The sequence below is a fragment of the Wolffia australiana genome, chromosome 6, assembly GCF_029677425.1.
Source record: "Wolffia australiana isolate 7733 chromosome 6, ASM2967742v1".
NCBI lineage: Eukaryota > Viridiplantae > Streptophyta > Magnoliopsida > Alismatales > Araceae > Wolffia > Wolffia australiana.
This window is the reverse complement of record NC_135840.1, coordinates 12,808,715-12,825,833: the sequence shown is the minus strand read 5'-3', so window position 1 is coordinate 12,825,833 and position 17,119 is coordinate 12,808,715. Positions and strand designations below refer to the sequence as shown.

The 17,119-nt window shown below is 36.0% G+C and overlaps 1 protein-coding gene across 1 annotated transcript; it reads left to right on the top strand.

Moving 5' to 3' along the window:
* The first annotated feature begins 9,224 nt into the window (after positions 1-9,224).
* LOC144704911 (pachytene checkpoint-like protein) lies at positions 9,225-16,858 on the top strand. The gene is made up of 14 exons (XM_078577495.1): positions 9,225-9,412; positions 9,606-9,669; positions 10,241-10,347; positions 10,458-10,525; positions 11,718-11,821; positions 11,892-11,996; positions 12,772-12,861; positions 12,957-13,032; positions 13,728-13,797; positions 14,600-14,670; positions 14,767-14,857; positions 14,928-15,055; positions 15,124-15,243; positions 16,577-16,858. Exons 1-14 carry the CDS (start codon positions 9,298-9,300, stop codon positions 16,718-16,720), a joined length of 1,353 nt encoding a protein of 450 aa, XP_078433621.1. The 5' UTR covers positions 9,225-9,297; the 3' UTR covers positions 16,721-16,858.
* The last annotated feature ends 261 nt before the right edge of the window (positions 16,859-17,119 follow it).

The window sequence follows — 17,119 nt, the reverse complement described above, 5'->3', positions numbered from 1 at the left end:
TCCTTGTCAACCAACTATCCTATGAATATGAGTATTAATATATAGATTTAAAGTTTAGGGATCACCAATGTATGATAGCAGCATAATTCATTAATCACTACTATATATTCATGAATATGTTGTTGGGAATTTATAGGCTTTGGTAGAAAATATCCAAACTCTATTGTACAAAAGAATATCAATCAAAATTGATCTGAAAATCAAGACTATAGGAAAACCAAAAACATCACCTTTGCATGGATCAAATCTGCTATTTCTCGGCTCCTCAAGTGAGCATCTTCAAACCATTTAAATTTCCCCCCTCTAGACGTATACACATGATCTTCAAAGTGTTGGATCAGTTCTTCTTTACATTAACTCTAGGCCTAGAAATAAATTTGCCTCTCCATCTAATCCCACTTGAAGCAACACTTAGGGAAGCGGAAGAAGAGAAAGAGGGGGGCACTCAAACTGACTCTCAAGAGTATCAAATGAGGGTGCCCCACTCCATTTTACTATATAAGGGGAAATGTTCATTAAAGCCCCGAGGAAAATTTTACTAAGTCCCCATCTGTAGGAACAATTAATATCTACCAACATTCAAAAATACTGTGCATGTAACCATCTATACATGTGCATCAATTTAGTTAATAGTTTCAATTCCCAAATAACATTTATCTGGCAAACAGTATTAATTAACTATATCACATAGAAATTAATCAAGGATTGATCTAAACCAGTCTATTGCTTAAGTTGTTGGCCCGTGGGCTGCCAAGCTATATCTCATGCCCTATAAGATAAAAGGAGTATGCCAAAATCCCTAATGCAACCTTTACCATCTTCAGTTACCATGCATGTATAATCCCTCGTCTGCGCGAGTTACCCTAATAAATTAGGGTATTGCTAATTTTCAAACCCTAATTGGTCATCCTATTTAGCGATAAGGCTCAACAAAACCATTGAAGAATGCCTTCTCTAATATTAACACTACCCTGGCCAAGGATTAAACTGAATTATCTTCCTTGAGTGAGCCTCCTCTAATACAAAGGGAAAAAGATCCCGTCAAGATCACACGACCAACTACGTGGTTTTATTGCTACCAATGAGCTAGGACACTTAGGAATCCCTTCATTAAAGGCTTGTATGTCATAGCCAAATCACAAATGTATGTCCACAAGTCGTCTTTGCTTTCTCAGGTCTAAGGACCATTAATAAAACAGTGACATGAATCAACTTGTCTGTCCATAGGTATAAACCATTCAAGGATTCAAACTAACTATAATTGAAGGATTCATACAAATCAATTCAGTGAACTCTTTCCCCAAAAGAGCACCTACTATATGTCCCTAATGTCTCCGTACCAACAACAACAGGATAAGCTACACGCATCGTATGAACGGGACTAGATAATGTCATTCTATCCAGATATTTCAGTGTCATGATATCATTACAATGCACGTGCGATGGTTATAATTGAAGTCCACAAATGCATGCAATGACTAAATGAATAATGATGAGATAATAAATATGGAGATAAGTAGTCTTTAAACACTATTTTAAACATCCATATTATATTATTGAATATTTAAAAATATGTCAAATGTATGATTGGCTTTCAGGCCACATATATTTTAAAAATATGCCTAAAATAATGAATTCTCAAGACAACTTGAAATGTGTGATTCACTTGCCGATGAATAATTCCATTGTATATATCATACTTGATATAATTAGGTGTCTAGGATATCAAAACAATACGTTTACGTGAATTTTGTGGATTTTAGTGGTTAAAATGTTGAGTTCAAGGTCAGAATGATATTGTCGAATAAAAAATAGAAAATGATGTTATACGATTCAGCTGGACACAAGTTATCCATTATGAAACTTTTGAGGTTTTAAAATATGCAAAATCATTTGCAGACACGAATCAATGAGATGAGTGATTGTGTGGCAAACATTGGAACTCCTAGAAACACTATTCAATTGGACTAGGTTCACAAATAGAAATTAATAGATGTGTCATTCCGATTGCAAGTAAAGCTAGCAAAAAAAATTGGATGACACTGATGGGTTTGTATTGGGCAAATGTCTTGCATCATGATCTTTAAAAAAAAATATATATATATATATATAGTATGTGAGCTCGTACCCAAATCAAATGACAATAATAAAATTTTTTCTGAATATATATTCAAGAAAAAAAATGGAAAAGAGATCATTCAAATTTGGATATAAAAGTGAAAGGGGTTTTCCCAAATCAAGGGAATAAAAAATGACAATACCATTTGATGAAATATGAATTTTTTGAGTTCCACTATTATTATATTCTTCCAAGTGATTTTTAAATGTTGAAATTTATGAAGAGGCCTTTGTGAAACAACCATTTATGTTTGAATAGAACTCTTTATGGATTAAAAAATTCCTTTCGGTTTGTATGAAACATTTAGTTAGTTATCATGTGTATGATATTAATGTTGATGCTACCCTCAATATAAAAAGATGCCAAAGGAAAAAATCTATTCCAAATCCATGTCAATGATAATAAATTTATTTACAAAAAACCAAATTTGTGCAAGTAAGTCTTGCATAAAATTCGAAAATTACTAAAAATGATTTCCTCACCATATGACTTCAAATTACTTTGATGAACTATTTCTTTAAGTTAAAAGATAAATATGTGAGGAAATTTTGTGAAATTCACCATAGAATATGCTCCGACCAAAATGTACCCCCACGAGTATCAGTAATAAATTACACTAAGAACATGCAAGTCCAAGTAATGCGTAACACCTAAATTAGGTTTTGAAAAATTTTTATGTAATTTAAGATTGCAATAATATTATGACGCCTTTTTGTTAGTTAATAATTGAAGTATACTGATCAGAATGCACATTCATGGAGAAATCAGATGGTTCTCTCTATCTGATTATAAAAAACTAAAAGGTCAAGGACAAAAAATTGAGAAGCACAGGTCATGTTGTGGTATATAATAATTTTATAATGCAATTTTTTTCATGATCAACTATATTTAATTTTATGACTGACCATGCTTCAATTCATATAGCTCAACAAGTTATATTAAAGATAAATATTTTATATTATTATGTCCCTCGAAAATTGAGCGTACAATTTCAGAATTATTTTAAATGATTTAATCGGAGTTCAGCTTGAAGAAGGAGCTATATAGAGCATGTTGGGGGTTTAAGGAGGCCACTATAGGAATAAGACACTCAGGTCACTAACCTCAAATTTCTTATTAGAGGGGGGACACAAAATTCAACCTCCTGAGGTTCAGCCAATGAGTAATCACATGACAAGAAATTATGAAAACAGAGAAGGAAAATTTTGTGCTTGGACCTCTTGGGTAAATATTATTCTAATTTCTCTCTCTCATCTTGAGTTTTCCATATCAAAGGATTTCCACAAGGAAAAAACTTGTTCTAGGATCCAGGTTGATATTTCTGGCTGAAGTATTAATTAATCTAATGGTATTTCATGATTATGATTACTTCCGTCACTAGTAGTCCTTTTGGTCTTGGGAAAACATTCAGATACTCTTCAGGTTCTTGATCCTGAAAAAACTAAAAATTCTTCCCTAAAAACCCTTAGAAAAAAAATATTTCCTTCATTCTTTTCTCAAGAATCCTCAAAATCTATATCTGCTTCCCATATTTTTTGTGCATTGGAAATTTAATACCTGTCACTCTGACCATCCACTTTACATCTGCTTTTTACTGAGTTGTGAATGGTGCATAGCTATCCACTAGGTCATCAATTGTCTTCCCACCAGCCCAATTTTTAGAGAGCAGCCATGCATTTCTGTACATCCTCTACAGTTTCCTCTTTATCGTTTATAACCTATTTCACTCCAATTTCTCTATATTTGAGATATTAATTAAAAAATCAGTCAAATATTGTTTTTCAAGTATAAGTTAAACAACAATGAAAATAATTTTGTTCTCATCACAACCATGAGTAAGTGAACAGAAAAGTTTCCATGAAGATGGAAATCTACATGAGATTAGGGGAAAATAAACATACATCATAGAGAATTTCTTAGATGTCCTTGAAAATATTCTGATTATTTTGTGTAGGAAATACACACACAAATATATACAAAAATATACTATAAATTTTATTTCAGAGACCTCAATGGATATTAAATCTTAAAAATATTTGATTCATTTTAGTTATTGATATCTATATTTGTAACATTTGCTATTGATTCACATTTTATTTAATATCACCTAAACTTGTTGGAAGATAAAAACAAAGAAGGAAGCCATGAAAATAAATAAATAATTACGGTGATTGCATTATTCTTGCTGATAATGTTTTGGTGCTATTTTCTGGTGAATTTTGGGCCAAGAGACATTAGTATCCATATAGATTAAGAACTTACATAATTGAAATAAATAATAAAACCTAAAACTTTACAAAGGTGAAATTTAAGAGGCCTGCTTCCTCACTTGTGAACACACACGCACACACACATATATTGCTTTTGAGAATAATAAATTGTGATAAGTGAATAGAAATAATAAATATATTCACATAGGAAGTTTTTGGAGAAAATTTTTGTGTAATTGAATTGAAAGGATATTGAAATATTTGGTATTAGAATTGGGATCGATCAACTAGAAAGTCAAAAACTTGATGAAAATTGAAAAAATGTTGCACAGCTTATCATTGTAATTAAATAGATATAAGTTTAAAAGTAACTTAAATATAATTGGAGATCATTTTATCTTAATCTGTTTGAAATTAATTTGGATAAAATATATTCATTCACTATGTATTTCCATGATATTTAACATGAACCCTATTTGTATTAACTGAGCTGACTTGATTTTTGGAAGAAAACAAAGATAAAGGATTTGAGATAGACGGAAGTTATAGAACTTGTATCTAATTAAATCAGGGTGGATTGATCATGACCCTTTTGACCATAAATCCAGATTTTTTTATTGAAGATTGATCGCAATCAATTTTATAATTATATTGATTTAGAATATATTGAATTGACAAGTTTTACATATCATGTTAGACAGACTATTCATATTTACAATATTGAATTCATATTTAACCGAGGAATCGATGGGGATTTTTAAGTTATTAATTAAGTTGAGAATTTGTTTATCTCATTTTTTTTACTAGCCTGCTCAAAAAAATCTGAATATTCTCCCAAATGATAAAGGGATAAACTAGTAACTCATGTCATCTCCATTTGTGGAATCTTGATTAGCTGAACATGAGAATATGGCTTACTAGGGAAGTTTTCTTGTGGTGTGGTGGTCAGATGGGTTGTAATCATCCTTCTTCACAAGATTGAGGGTTAGGTATCATATATTATTGATTTGGGGTTGTGTTGAAGAAACTCTGAGATAAGAAAATACCTAAAGGACTATCCTTAAACTGTATAAAAATACCTGGCCTACTACAATTTTTATTGCATAAGTCTTCAAACTATATTTGTTGATAAAAAAATATTGAATATTTAGTTTGAAAATAATTAAAAAGACGTAATGGACCCCACCATCACAGGTTATTTTTTAGGCAGATTATCATCTCACACTAAAGCAACCTTAAGAATTTGTTTTTCTTTTGATCAATAATTATAAGATTATGTAGCCTACATGGTAGTTGCATTCCCATATCTTGTTTAATTCATTCAAATAAATACTATTCATATTATTCATGTGGGATGTTTATAATGAAGTTCAATAATATATATGTCATGACTGATGAATTATGACGAGATCATAATATTGTGATCACTTATTTTTAACGAGATATTCTAAATATTCCTATTTGTGAGAACATTTGCACTTGTCCATATGATGCACTTGACTAGTCTCGTAACTGTTGGGTTCGGTGTCTTGGTTCGTCCATGGAAAACACATTTCCATGGATGCAGAAGCATGTTGATCGATTCATAATCGATCTTTAAAATCATACATTGAATGTACCTTTTGGGGAACTCGTGTTGGGTTTTAGAGGCCTAGATCTGGATGAACAAATGGAAATGATCCGCAGTGGAAGACTTTTACAAAATCGAACGACATCATTAAAATCATTAAACGAAGTACCTTTACACGGATCGCATCCGTGATTTCTTGGATTCCAGTGTAAGACGAGTCGAGCTACCCAAGTGTGCAGCCTCTAGACATATCAACGCGATCCTCAGCACGTTGAATCTCCTCCTTCTCACTAATGAGCCCCGTTCTACCTCCACCATCATCGTTACGCTGTTCCAATCGCATCGGGCATGTAGAGAGGGTGTGGGGAGAAGGGAGAAGAAGGGTAAAGGCCCCTGAACAATTCTGGCTTGGGTGAATTTTGTTTAGGGCCTTCCCCTGTTCATACTACGTGGGTATTTTTCATAAAAACACCAAAAAATTTAGTATACTTCAGACATCCAAAAGACCATTTGCGTGTGACCCTCTAGGCTCATGTATCAGTCTAGTTAATGACTCCATGTCTTCTTCTAGAATGATCTTCTATAATGGCACTTGGATCTCCATATTCTCACCATGAAGACACTCTCCTTGGATGAGTGGAGAATAGAGTGGAGAAAGGGAGGGACTCTCAAATCTGGCTTGCATGGGTGCTTGAAGTGAGAGCCCTTCCCCTCTTCTCATTTCACTTGAAGTTTTTTCTCAAAAACTCTAAAAGTAAAATATATCCACCACTGGCCTTATGACCTTATGTGTGTGTTCCTCTAGGCCCATGTATCATTCTAGTTAACAAATTTAGTGGCCCAAAAATAATTATTCACCAACCTTAATTAACAATATGAACATATAGATTAATTAAATAAGGATTGATTTAACACAATCGATAGGTTATGTTTCCAGGCCGTAGGGTGCCAAGCTACACCTCGTGCTCTGGAAGATACCGAGTAGTGTTGAACTCTCTCATGGAACCTTTACTGTCATCGGTTACCATATATGTATAATCCATCATCCACGCGAGAATCTCGAATGACTTAAGGTATAATTTATTGTCAAACCTTAATCCGTCATTCGATTAGTACTAATGCGTAACGGGGATCACTAGAGAGCGCCTTCTCTAGGGATTTTTCTGCATCATCTTCCTTGAGTCAATCTCCTCTTATACCGAGGGCGACGATACCGTCTTACCACTCAATCATCTTTGTAAGCTTCTTACTACATCCGAGGTTTGACTTATTTGAATCCCATGCTTGGAGGCTCGTAAGTCCTTGTCAAAATGTAGACGTCCATTCACGAGATGTCCTTGGTGTCTCAGGTAAGTGGATCACTTATACAACCATGACATGAATTAGAGCTGATTGACGTTTATGTATAATAGCATTCATGGATTCGTATGGATCAATTCAATGAGCTCTTCCTCCAAAGAACACACTAACTGTCCTTAATATCGTCACACTAATAGCCATGAGATCAGCTATACTTATCATATAAGTAGGATCAGCTAGTGCTATTCTATCCGTCTAGACTATCCATTGAATAGGAATATTTGGAACACATGTTTAAAGACTAGTGATCATTGTATTACGATCTCACCATAATTTGTTGTGTCATTTCACGTTTTCATGGGTTTCATTATAAACATCATACCAGAATAATAATGTACGTAAATATTTTATTCAATTAACTTAAATAAACATGGTGGTGTGATTGGGTTGACGTCCACATAATATCCATCAATAACAACTAGTACGGAGACACCAAAGAGAGATACATTATGCAATTTAGGGAAAGAGTACTGATGACTTGATCCAAATGAATCCCACAATGGTTTCATACCTAACTATCAATCATGTTGATTCATATGAATTATGTTCAAATTTTCATTTGACCTGAGACACCAAGGGTATCTTATGGATAGGCGTTGTAATTTGACTATGAAAAACCTACATCTCAATAATTATGGGATTCCAAACAGTTTTAGCTTGTATGCATCAATGAGTATATGGAGATGACTGAGTGGTCAATATGGGGTCATATACCATCAATATAAGAGGATACAATCTCCAAGAAGGTGAAATAGTGAAATACTAGGATGATGTAGTGGAAATATAGAGAAATAATTATCTAATGATTTATTAATGCTTGAGTCCTTACAGGGTTCACCAATCAAGTTTTGATAGTTCACCATGCTCGAAGTCATCCAAAGAGTGTCATGTAGAAAAATGATTATTTGAAAACTTTAACTAATAACGTGGAATTTTGCATGAAGGTGTTAGTAAACTCCCTTATACCCTCTAGAACACATGATGTAGCTTGGCACCTCTTATATTGGTGACTCAACCTATAGTTAGGGTTAAACCGGTTGGTGATTGATTAATATATATTTATATGTTATTAATATTTAATTAATTGGGTAAGATAATAAAGAGTGATTGGGATTATGAAGTAGAGTAGTACATGGGTGTAGGAAGGCACTCAGATAAGGTGGTAAGAGTAGGGGTTTTATGAAAAAATCACATTTAACTATAAAATAACAAATTCCCATTATTAGAATATACCCATTTTGAGAATACGCATACAAGGTCCTTCCACCTGCTCTATGATTGGAATGGTGAAAAGATTATCTCAAATCTTTGATGGTGTTGTTTGAGATGTTGACGAGGAGATTTGTCGTGCCTAGGACTATGTGGATTCATCCGGAGGTTGGATGGCCATGCAGTTCGAAGATAATCAATGAATCAATCCGACAACAGATTCAACTTGGGTTTTATCATTTTAAAGGTTCGTCTCAATTTACTTTAATTTCATTGAAAAAAAAAATTCATTGCACGAATCGTTTCTGCTCATCGATAGACCCAAAATCCAAAAAATAAAAAAAGTCATGAAAGTGGTTCCGATTAATATCAATATATTTGATAAACTGTGCCACATTTTTTGTGATCCATAATTGCCTAAGATTGTTGACTATTTTCAAGATACCCAGTAATTTTTTGATTCATGAAACGTATTTCTTTGTAGGAATTGCAAATATCTGCCCAAAGCACAAACTTGCATGGAAATAATGTCCAAAGGAAATAATGTCATATAGTTTCACAGTACATGGGATCTTATTTCCAAGTTAAAATATAAGGTAGAATAGAGCTGGAGCATAAGTGGGAAGGGGATTCAATATAAGTTTTACTTATGAATTTATATGGCAGTCTAATATTATAGTAAAATGTGAAGTTATATTTAAGTATTAAGTATTTATCCTCGAATAAAGCAGGAGCACACGCGGGAAAAAGGCTTTAGTTGACGATTTTCAAATCTTTCTGTTTTCGTTCGCGCTCTCGGAGACGAAATCGAACTCGGATCGGAGAAGGCGATGAATTCTTCCATGGAGATTTCTGTAGAACATGCGGCAAACGGAGAACAAGACTCTGTTTTGACAGATCAGGTTGCCTCTCCTGCATTGGATGATGAGAAGATCCTCGTCTCTGGTGAGTCGATCTGTTTTGACAGATCACTCCTCTCTTTTGCCCCTTTACCATGTGGAAATGGCCTGTAGTGGTGATGTCTTGATATTACATTTGAATTCATGAATGAAGTAGTTAATTCAGAGATGGGGTTTAGCATTTTATCTTTTTTTGTATTTCGTCTTTTTGACGTTTAGTTTCGGTGCCTTGCTTCCAGTGGAGGTGTGCATGACATCCTCTAGTACGGCCAGGGAAGAGGATGTTAAGTCCGCTGTGGAAAGGTAAGCTTCTCCTGATCTTACAGATTTGAAAATTCATCTGTTGATTTTTAGGGTTTTATTGAATTTCAGAGGTTGTAGGCTTGTAGTGTTCTGCCTTTAATCTAGCATTTGGCGCAGAAGATTGGTTCAAGGATATTTTTTTTGCCTAATTTTACCTCTATTTCCGCATTTCTTCATGTTTCCGTTTTAATTTGTGATCCTGGTTCTTTATAAATTGGCGTTGACTTCTTCACCATTGGGTTTGGGTTTCCCGCTTGAACTCTTGGTTTTGGAGTCGTGTGACGGTGAATTGGATCACTCAGTCAATAAAGATTTGAGCTTCTCTTTTGATGGAAGGAAATTGTACTGATCTTTCTATCTGACCCCTACATGTTATATTTTTTGTTGGATTCATGTCACAATCTCTCTGTCTTCTCTCCTTTTATTTGCCATGGATAATCGTGCGTGACTTGCGTCTGAGTTCACAGGGGTCTTATGTTTTTTTTGCGTTCCTGTTCCAACGGAATTTAAAATATGAGAATAACTCTTATAGCAGAATTCTATATTTGTTAACTCACTTTTATCTTTGAAGGATGTTGGAGAAGAGAAGTTTGAGTTATTCTGCCGGGTCCATTCCAGTGCCTGCTGAAGATAAATTTCTAACGGAGAATGTGAATAAAATTCAAATTTGTGACCCAGGTGATTAAGAAAGTATTAGCTTTCAGTCTTATCTAGTTGATTACTCTTCATTCCGTTCTATAACGAAGGATTCATATGATATTTAAAAAATTTGAATTCACTTCATGCAGATGAGTGCGAGCACAACCACAAAGTGCTCTTATTTTGGCAAGTTAAACCTGTTGTTCATGTTTACCAGGTAGCCTTTATGTTCGATAATCCTGTGGACCATCTTTCTTTGTCATACGTCAAGCAATGGGATACCACGTACCTTATACATTAAATTTAATTTTTTTACATAGGCTTTTGAAAGCAATCGAGTTAATTTGATTTTTCAGCCCCAGAGTTCTCAGATTGGGCGAAGAAACCATTGTTCGTTAGAAGGGATATAAAAGTCACACTTTAATCATTGCATTGTATGGCTTACATACAAAGCTTATTCTGTATTGTGTTTGAACTTAACCCAGTCGGTAAGGTAAGGATAGCATAACTAAAAGCACACCATCTTGTTTCTTAGGGACCTTATCCTGATGACTCTATAAAACCATCCCATGTGTTTGGATCTTAGATGCTATGTTCTGGAACTTTGGGGTCTGTTTTGGAATCATGAATATGCTATGGTGCTATGATGTGGGATGATAATCATAGTCACCGCTCAAAAACACGATGCTAACTCACAAATTTGTGATGTATTTGTCTAATCCATCATTCTCACCCTGGGAATTTCTTACTTATCTATGAAGCCTAAATTATTTTATCTTTGCATCATTACTTTCTGTTAGTTGAAAAAGGAGGAATATCATTATCTCGTTTAGTAATGGAATCTCTTGGTCTTTGTGGACCATTGGTTCTCCCCATACTCGCCAGAGAAGCTTTAAATAATACCTCCTTTATTAAATCATCAAAAGAACCCATCAGTCATTAAATGGCAAAGGCCATTTAACATCAGATCTCTGGTGAGCACCATTATAAAAGAAGAAAAAGGAGGACTGGACAAAAAAGATTATCGATGAAGGATGAATCCATGTACAGAAAAATATAATATGCCGGTTAAATTTTGCATCTATAGTTATATAATATTTTATGAATAATGTCTGAGAAAGTCATCGCTTGTTGTTGGGCAGAGTAGCACTCCAGAGTTCTATCCATTCCGTTGATTAGTATCCACTTGTTCCCGTTCAGTCATCTACTAATCCATTTCCGTGTTTTTTTATCCATCTACTTCCATCTATTCCCATTTCTATCCCAGTTCATGTTGAATTAATTAAATACGAACTCTTTAATCAGGACTACCTATTCCAATATAGTTTTATCAAAGAAACTTTTTCCTTTATGTTTGAGCGGAAGTCTTCTCTTCCCTTATATTTTTGCTTCATGTAATTTCATTGAAGCTCTGTGAAGAGGGTCCTGGGGAAGAATTGAGTGGGGAGGATGACCTTGCTAGCTTCAACGAATGGATGCTTCCTGCAAAAGAGTTTGACGGTCTGTGGGAGAGGTGAGTAACTTTAGTTTCTCCTTCATATTCCTCCACTCAATGTATTTATGAATACAACCTTTTTTGACAGTTTAGTTTATGAAACTGGCCTCAAGCGACGATTGCTACGATACGCAGCGAGTGCATTGTTGTTCTCTGAGAGAGGCGTTAACCCTTGTCTGGTTTCCTGGAACCGGTGAGTGATGTCACTTACAAATGTTTTCTCCTAATGATTCGTCATTCATTTTTCAGGGTGCCATCAGATCGTTTTTGTTAGAATGCGAAATTCATCTATTATATATTTTAGCTACATACGATTGCTAAGAGGAATGATCATAGAAACTGTTAGGATCTTGGATGAATCTTGGATTGTGAAAAGGGATGAACGGGAGATGAGGAAACAGAGATGTGGATATCAAGATAGAAAGATGCTGGATGGAAGATTCCAGGGTGTAGGCTTCGGTTACCAAGTGGACGATGCAATGAATCATCCCCATCATCGGGTTTCCAAAAGCCATCATCTTGATGATGAATCATCTTTATCATCCTCAACCTTGGGGTTCCAATCTAAGATGGAGCATTTTTAATCATGTTATCATCATCCGGTTATCAATAGCTGTCAGTGCCATATCATCCATCTGTTGATGACAACTCCTCAGTATCATTTCCAATCATCCAACCAATCCTAGACAGAGACGAGTAGACGATGCAATGACCATAATGGATGACAATGCTGAATTAGTCACCGTCTGCCACTCCTCCTTGGACAACTCATTAGAAGGAGAGGGCCAGTGAACACTTCCAGTAGAGAGCTCCTCTCTCTCTTTTCAGTTATAAATTCTAGCTATAGAGTGAAGTCTCAGACGTCTAAATGACTATAATGTCCCTTCTCCCTCGCAGGGTAAAAATTGAAACATTTTCATTGCAATAATTTTTCTGCTATTAGTTACTGTTTCTGCTAAACTTTGCAGTATTATTCTGCTACATGGCCCTCCAGGGACGGGAAAAACATCCTTATGCAAAGCACTATCCCAGAAGCTTTCTATCCGTTTCAAATCCAGGTGGAATGCCGTAAGCAATCATTTTTTGTTGTCCCAATTCATCTGCCACCAAGTCCTGTTTTTTAATTTCATTTTTTTTGGTGCACTGATCCCAGGTTCACTCAGTGCCAGTTAGTGGAAGTTAATGCCCACTCCTTATTCAGCAAATGGTTTTCTGAAAGTGGGAAGTTGGTATGACCGTATTTTTATAAACTTTCCCTTTTTCTGATTGTTTCCCTCTTTCTTGTCTATTATTTTTGTGGACGAATTCTGGTTTAATTCATAATTTTCATGCTTTAATTCTGCTGTTGGCCTTGTCCGTCTACTTATCTGACCATATTTTTATAAAACTTACCGTACACAGTCTGTGGTTATGGCCAAATTTTTATAAAACTAACTTTATTTTTCTAATTTTGTTTTTACCTTCATCTCTCTTATTAACGAACAAATACTTTTCTAATCCAACCCTGTGCTGTTGGCCTTGGTGGCTGTAAGGATAAATAGTCTGCTAAAATGGCCATATTTTTATAAAAAATATGTATTTATCTAATTTTCCCACATATTCCTCTCTTTATCTGTGTAAAGTCTCTAATTCTACGCAGATAAAGCCATTTTTTATATATTTTTCCATATTTTTCTAACTCTTTTCCACTTTCACCTCTTTTATCTTCGAACAAATTCTGTCCCAGTTCAACGCGTACCGCTGGCCTTTTCTGAGTCAATACCAATCAGACAGTCTGCTGATATGCGCATGTTTTTGCAAAAATTTTCAAATTCCTCTAGTTTTTTCCATTTTCATCTCTCCTTATCTTTGTGAAAACTCTACAGTAATTCGACGTGTTGTTGGCCATCTTGGTCACACTAACGATTACATAGTCTGCACACAGGTTGCAAAACTTTTCCAAAAAATCCATGAAATGGTCGAAGAAGAAAGTTGCCTGGTTTTCGTTTTAATTGGTGAGTATTTTAAAAATTTACCTAATTACTGCAGAAACTTTGCCCTTCTTCCTCATTATGTCTTCCTTCTTCCTACATTCCTCCACCTTTCACCATTCTGCAATAGCTGTCAGGAGGTTGTCCAAATTTTTGACGCTGTCATGAACGCTCCTATCACTAGTCTTCACCATCAGATGACAATGATGACTTTTCATCATATGCATCATTTTTTGTTTGTCCTCGTCATGACAATGAAAATGATGATGATGACGAGACAAAATCATCCTGATCATTCTTCATCATCACTGTCATTATCCACAACCCATCATTTGTCATCCTGATCGGTTTATTGTCATTGTCCTTTTGTTAACCAATGATGACTAGAGATTGATAAAATTGTCATCATCATTGGTCTGCGGGGATGATGATAAAATAGTCACCGTCACTCAAGCTGCAGACGATGGCGATAACTATGACGATGTCAAACTTTTTGTCATTGTCCTCAAACAGTGGCTATTAAGGCTCATAGACAGATGAAGATCCATCCCTTATCGTCATCAGTCATCTGTCCTGACTTTGGAACTGGAATGGAACAAAAGCCACTGTGGCTTCTGTTATTCACTCTGTACATTCAGTCATCAATTCCCTCCAACCCTGCGGCCAGAAACAAACAAAACTGCAGACTCTGTGATGGATGACTGACTGAAATCCCTCTCTCATTCCGTACTTACTCTGTCCTCCATCACGCGCCCCAACTTGTGATAAGTATTGGCCCACAAGGCGTACGCAGTAGCCTCACGATATGCCCACTTCTCCCATGCAGATGAAGTAGAAAGCCTTGCTGCAGCAAGAAAAGCAGCTCTTTCCGGTTCAGAACCCTCAGACTCGATCCGGGTCAAGTTTTTTTACTGCTTCTGTTTCTCCCTTTCCGCTTTATTTCCAAGATACATACATCTGAGATAATTTTTTTTTTCTAATTTCCAAAAATAGGTTGTCAATGCATTGCTCACCCAGATGGACAGGTTGAAGTCATTTCCTAATGTAGTAATCCTGACAACCTCCAACATAACGACAGCAATCGGTGAGCTGTTGATTCAGATTAAAATAAAAATAAGTTTCCTTTGGCTTCATTTAGTTAATTATTTTTCTAGATATTGCCTTCGTCGATCGGGCTGACATAAAGGCCTATGTTGGTCCGCCCCCGCTTCCGGCCCGTTATGAGATTCTCCGGTCCTGTGTCCAAGAACTTATTCGTGCCCGAGTCATAGTTCCTTCTCAGGTACCCACCTAACCAATTTTGGGCTAGGGTTAGGGTTTATGATCTGATCGTCTTTATTTCCATGTCAGGAATGTGGAGATGACTTCACGCTTCCCAGTTTCACGGTTTCAAGGGAAACGCCTTCCCAAAGTCAACGGCCTGCTGACATCATGGCCAGGTCACTGCTCCAAGTAGCAAAAGACTGCGAGGTGAGCTAATAATTTATAATTTTGAAAATTATTTTATAAAAAATTAAATTTGATTAAGGACTGTTGTCAATTATTCCGTATTTTTTTAATTAACTTAACATAACTTACCGTCATCAGTCATCTGTCACGACTTTGGAATGGGAACAAAACGAAAGCCTTCATTCCTTCTGCTTTGTTCATTCCACCATCTGGTTTTCTACTAGGTTTATTCTAGATTTTTTTTTCTACTAGGTTGATGTTTTATTCTAGATTTTTCTACAGTTCCCGTCCCATCCCATCTCGACCAGCCCTTTAGATTATAAACAGGAGAAAACTGCAGACCATGATGGATGACGGATATTCTTAATATTCTGTCATCCGTCAATCGTTTGGGAATTCAAGTAGAATCTGAAATTGGAGACTACGAAAGATAACTGACTGTTATGCGGTTCAGTCGTAATTCCTCCGCACTTTTCCGTCAACCGTCATCTGTTCTGGATTTTCAAGTGGGACTTGAAATTGCGGACTATGACGGATGACTGATTGAAATGCTGTCTGCCCCAATTCGTTTGCACTTTTCTGTCAGTCCGCTAACTGTCAATCGTTCTCGATTTTCAAGTAGAATTTCAAAATGCAGACTGTGATGGATGACTGATCGAAACAGTGTTCCGGCCAATTTTTTCCTAATTATTCCGGCAACCGTTCCAGATTTTCAAATAGAATTTGAAAATGCAGACTGTGATGGATGACTGACTGAAATGCCGTTTCTCCCTATTTCTTCTGAACTATTCTGTCAACCGTTCTGGATTTTCAAGTAAAATTTGAAAATGCAAACTGTGACAGATGACTGACCGAAATGCCATTCAGCCCCAATTCGTCCAAACTATCCAGTCAGTCATTCCGCATTTTCAAGTAGAATTTATAACTGCAGACTGTGACGGATGACTGGCCGAAATGCCATTCCGCCCCAATTCCTCCAAGCTATTCCGTCAACCAGTCTGGAGTTTCAAGTAGAATTTGAAACTGCAAACTGTGACGGATGACTTATGGAAATGCTGTTCCGCCGCAATTCTTCAAACTATTCTGTCAATCATTCCAAAGTTTCAAGTAGAATTTGAAACTGCAGACTGTGACGGATGACTTACTGAAATGCCGTTCCGCCGCAATTCTTTGAAATATTCTGTCAATCATTCCATAGTTTCAAGTAGAATTTGAAACTGCAGACTGTGACGGATGACTTACTGAAATGCCATTCTGCCCCGTTTCCTCCGTCCTGTTCCGTCAATCGTCATTCTGCCCTGATTTTAGAATATTTTTAATTAGAAATTGACTTTCTTCGCTTAAAATTTTCTAGGGTTTGAGTGGGCGGTCCTTGAGAAAAATGCCATTTTTAGCCCACGCTGCTCTTACGGATCCGCGCTGTTGCGATCTAACAAAGTTCTTGTGTGCGCTGGTGGAGACTGCCAGGAGAGAGGTTGCTGAAATCCTCTCTTCCTAATTATTATTATTATTATCATCATTATCATCATCATGCTCACATCCCTGGCCATCAAGATTTTTGATGATCAAGGTTGGTGACTTTTTCTGTTTGAATTGGTGGTATTTTTGGGAAATCAAGGCTTTTATGATTAGGAAATTTGTCATTCCATGATTTGCTGCTTCTTTGGATAAATGCGCATAGAGAGGGAGAGAGAGATAGAGAGGGAGCAAGACAGAGTAAGAGAGATAGAGAGGGTGCAAGACAGAGTAAGAGAGATAGAGGGAGCAAGACAGAGTAAGAGAGAGATAGAGAGGGAGCAAGACAGAGAGTAAGAAAGAGAGATCGAGAGGGATCAAGACAGAGAGTAAGAGAGAGAGATTGAGAGAGCAAGTCAGAGTAAGAGAGAGAGATAGAAAG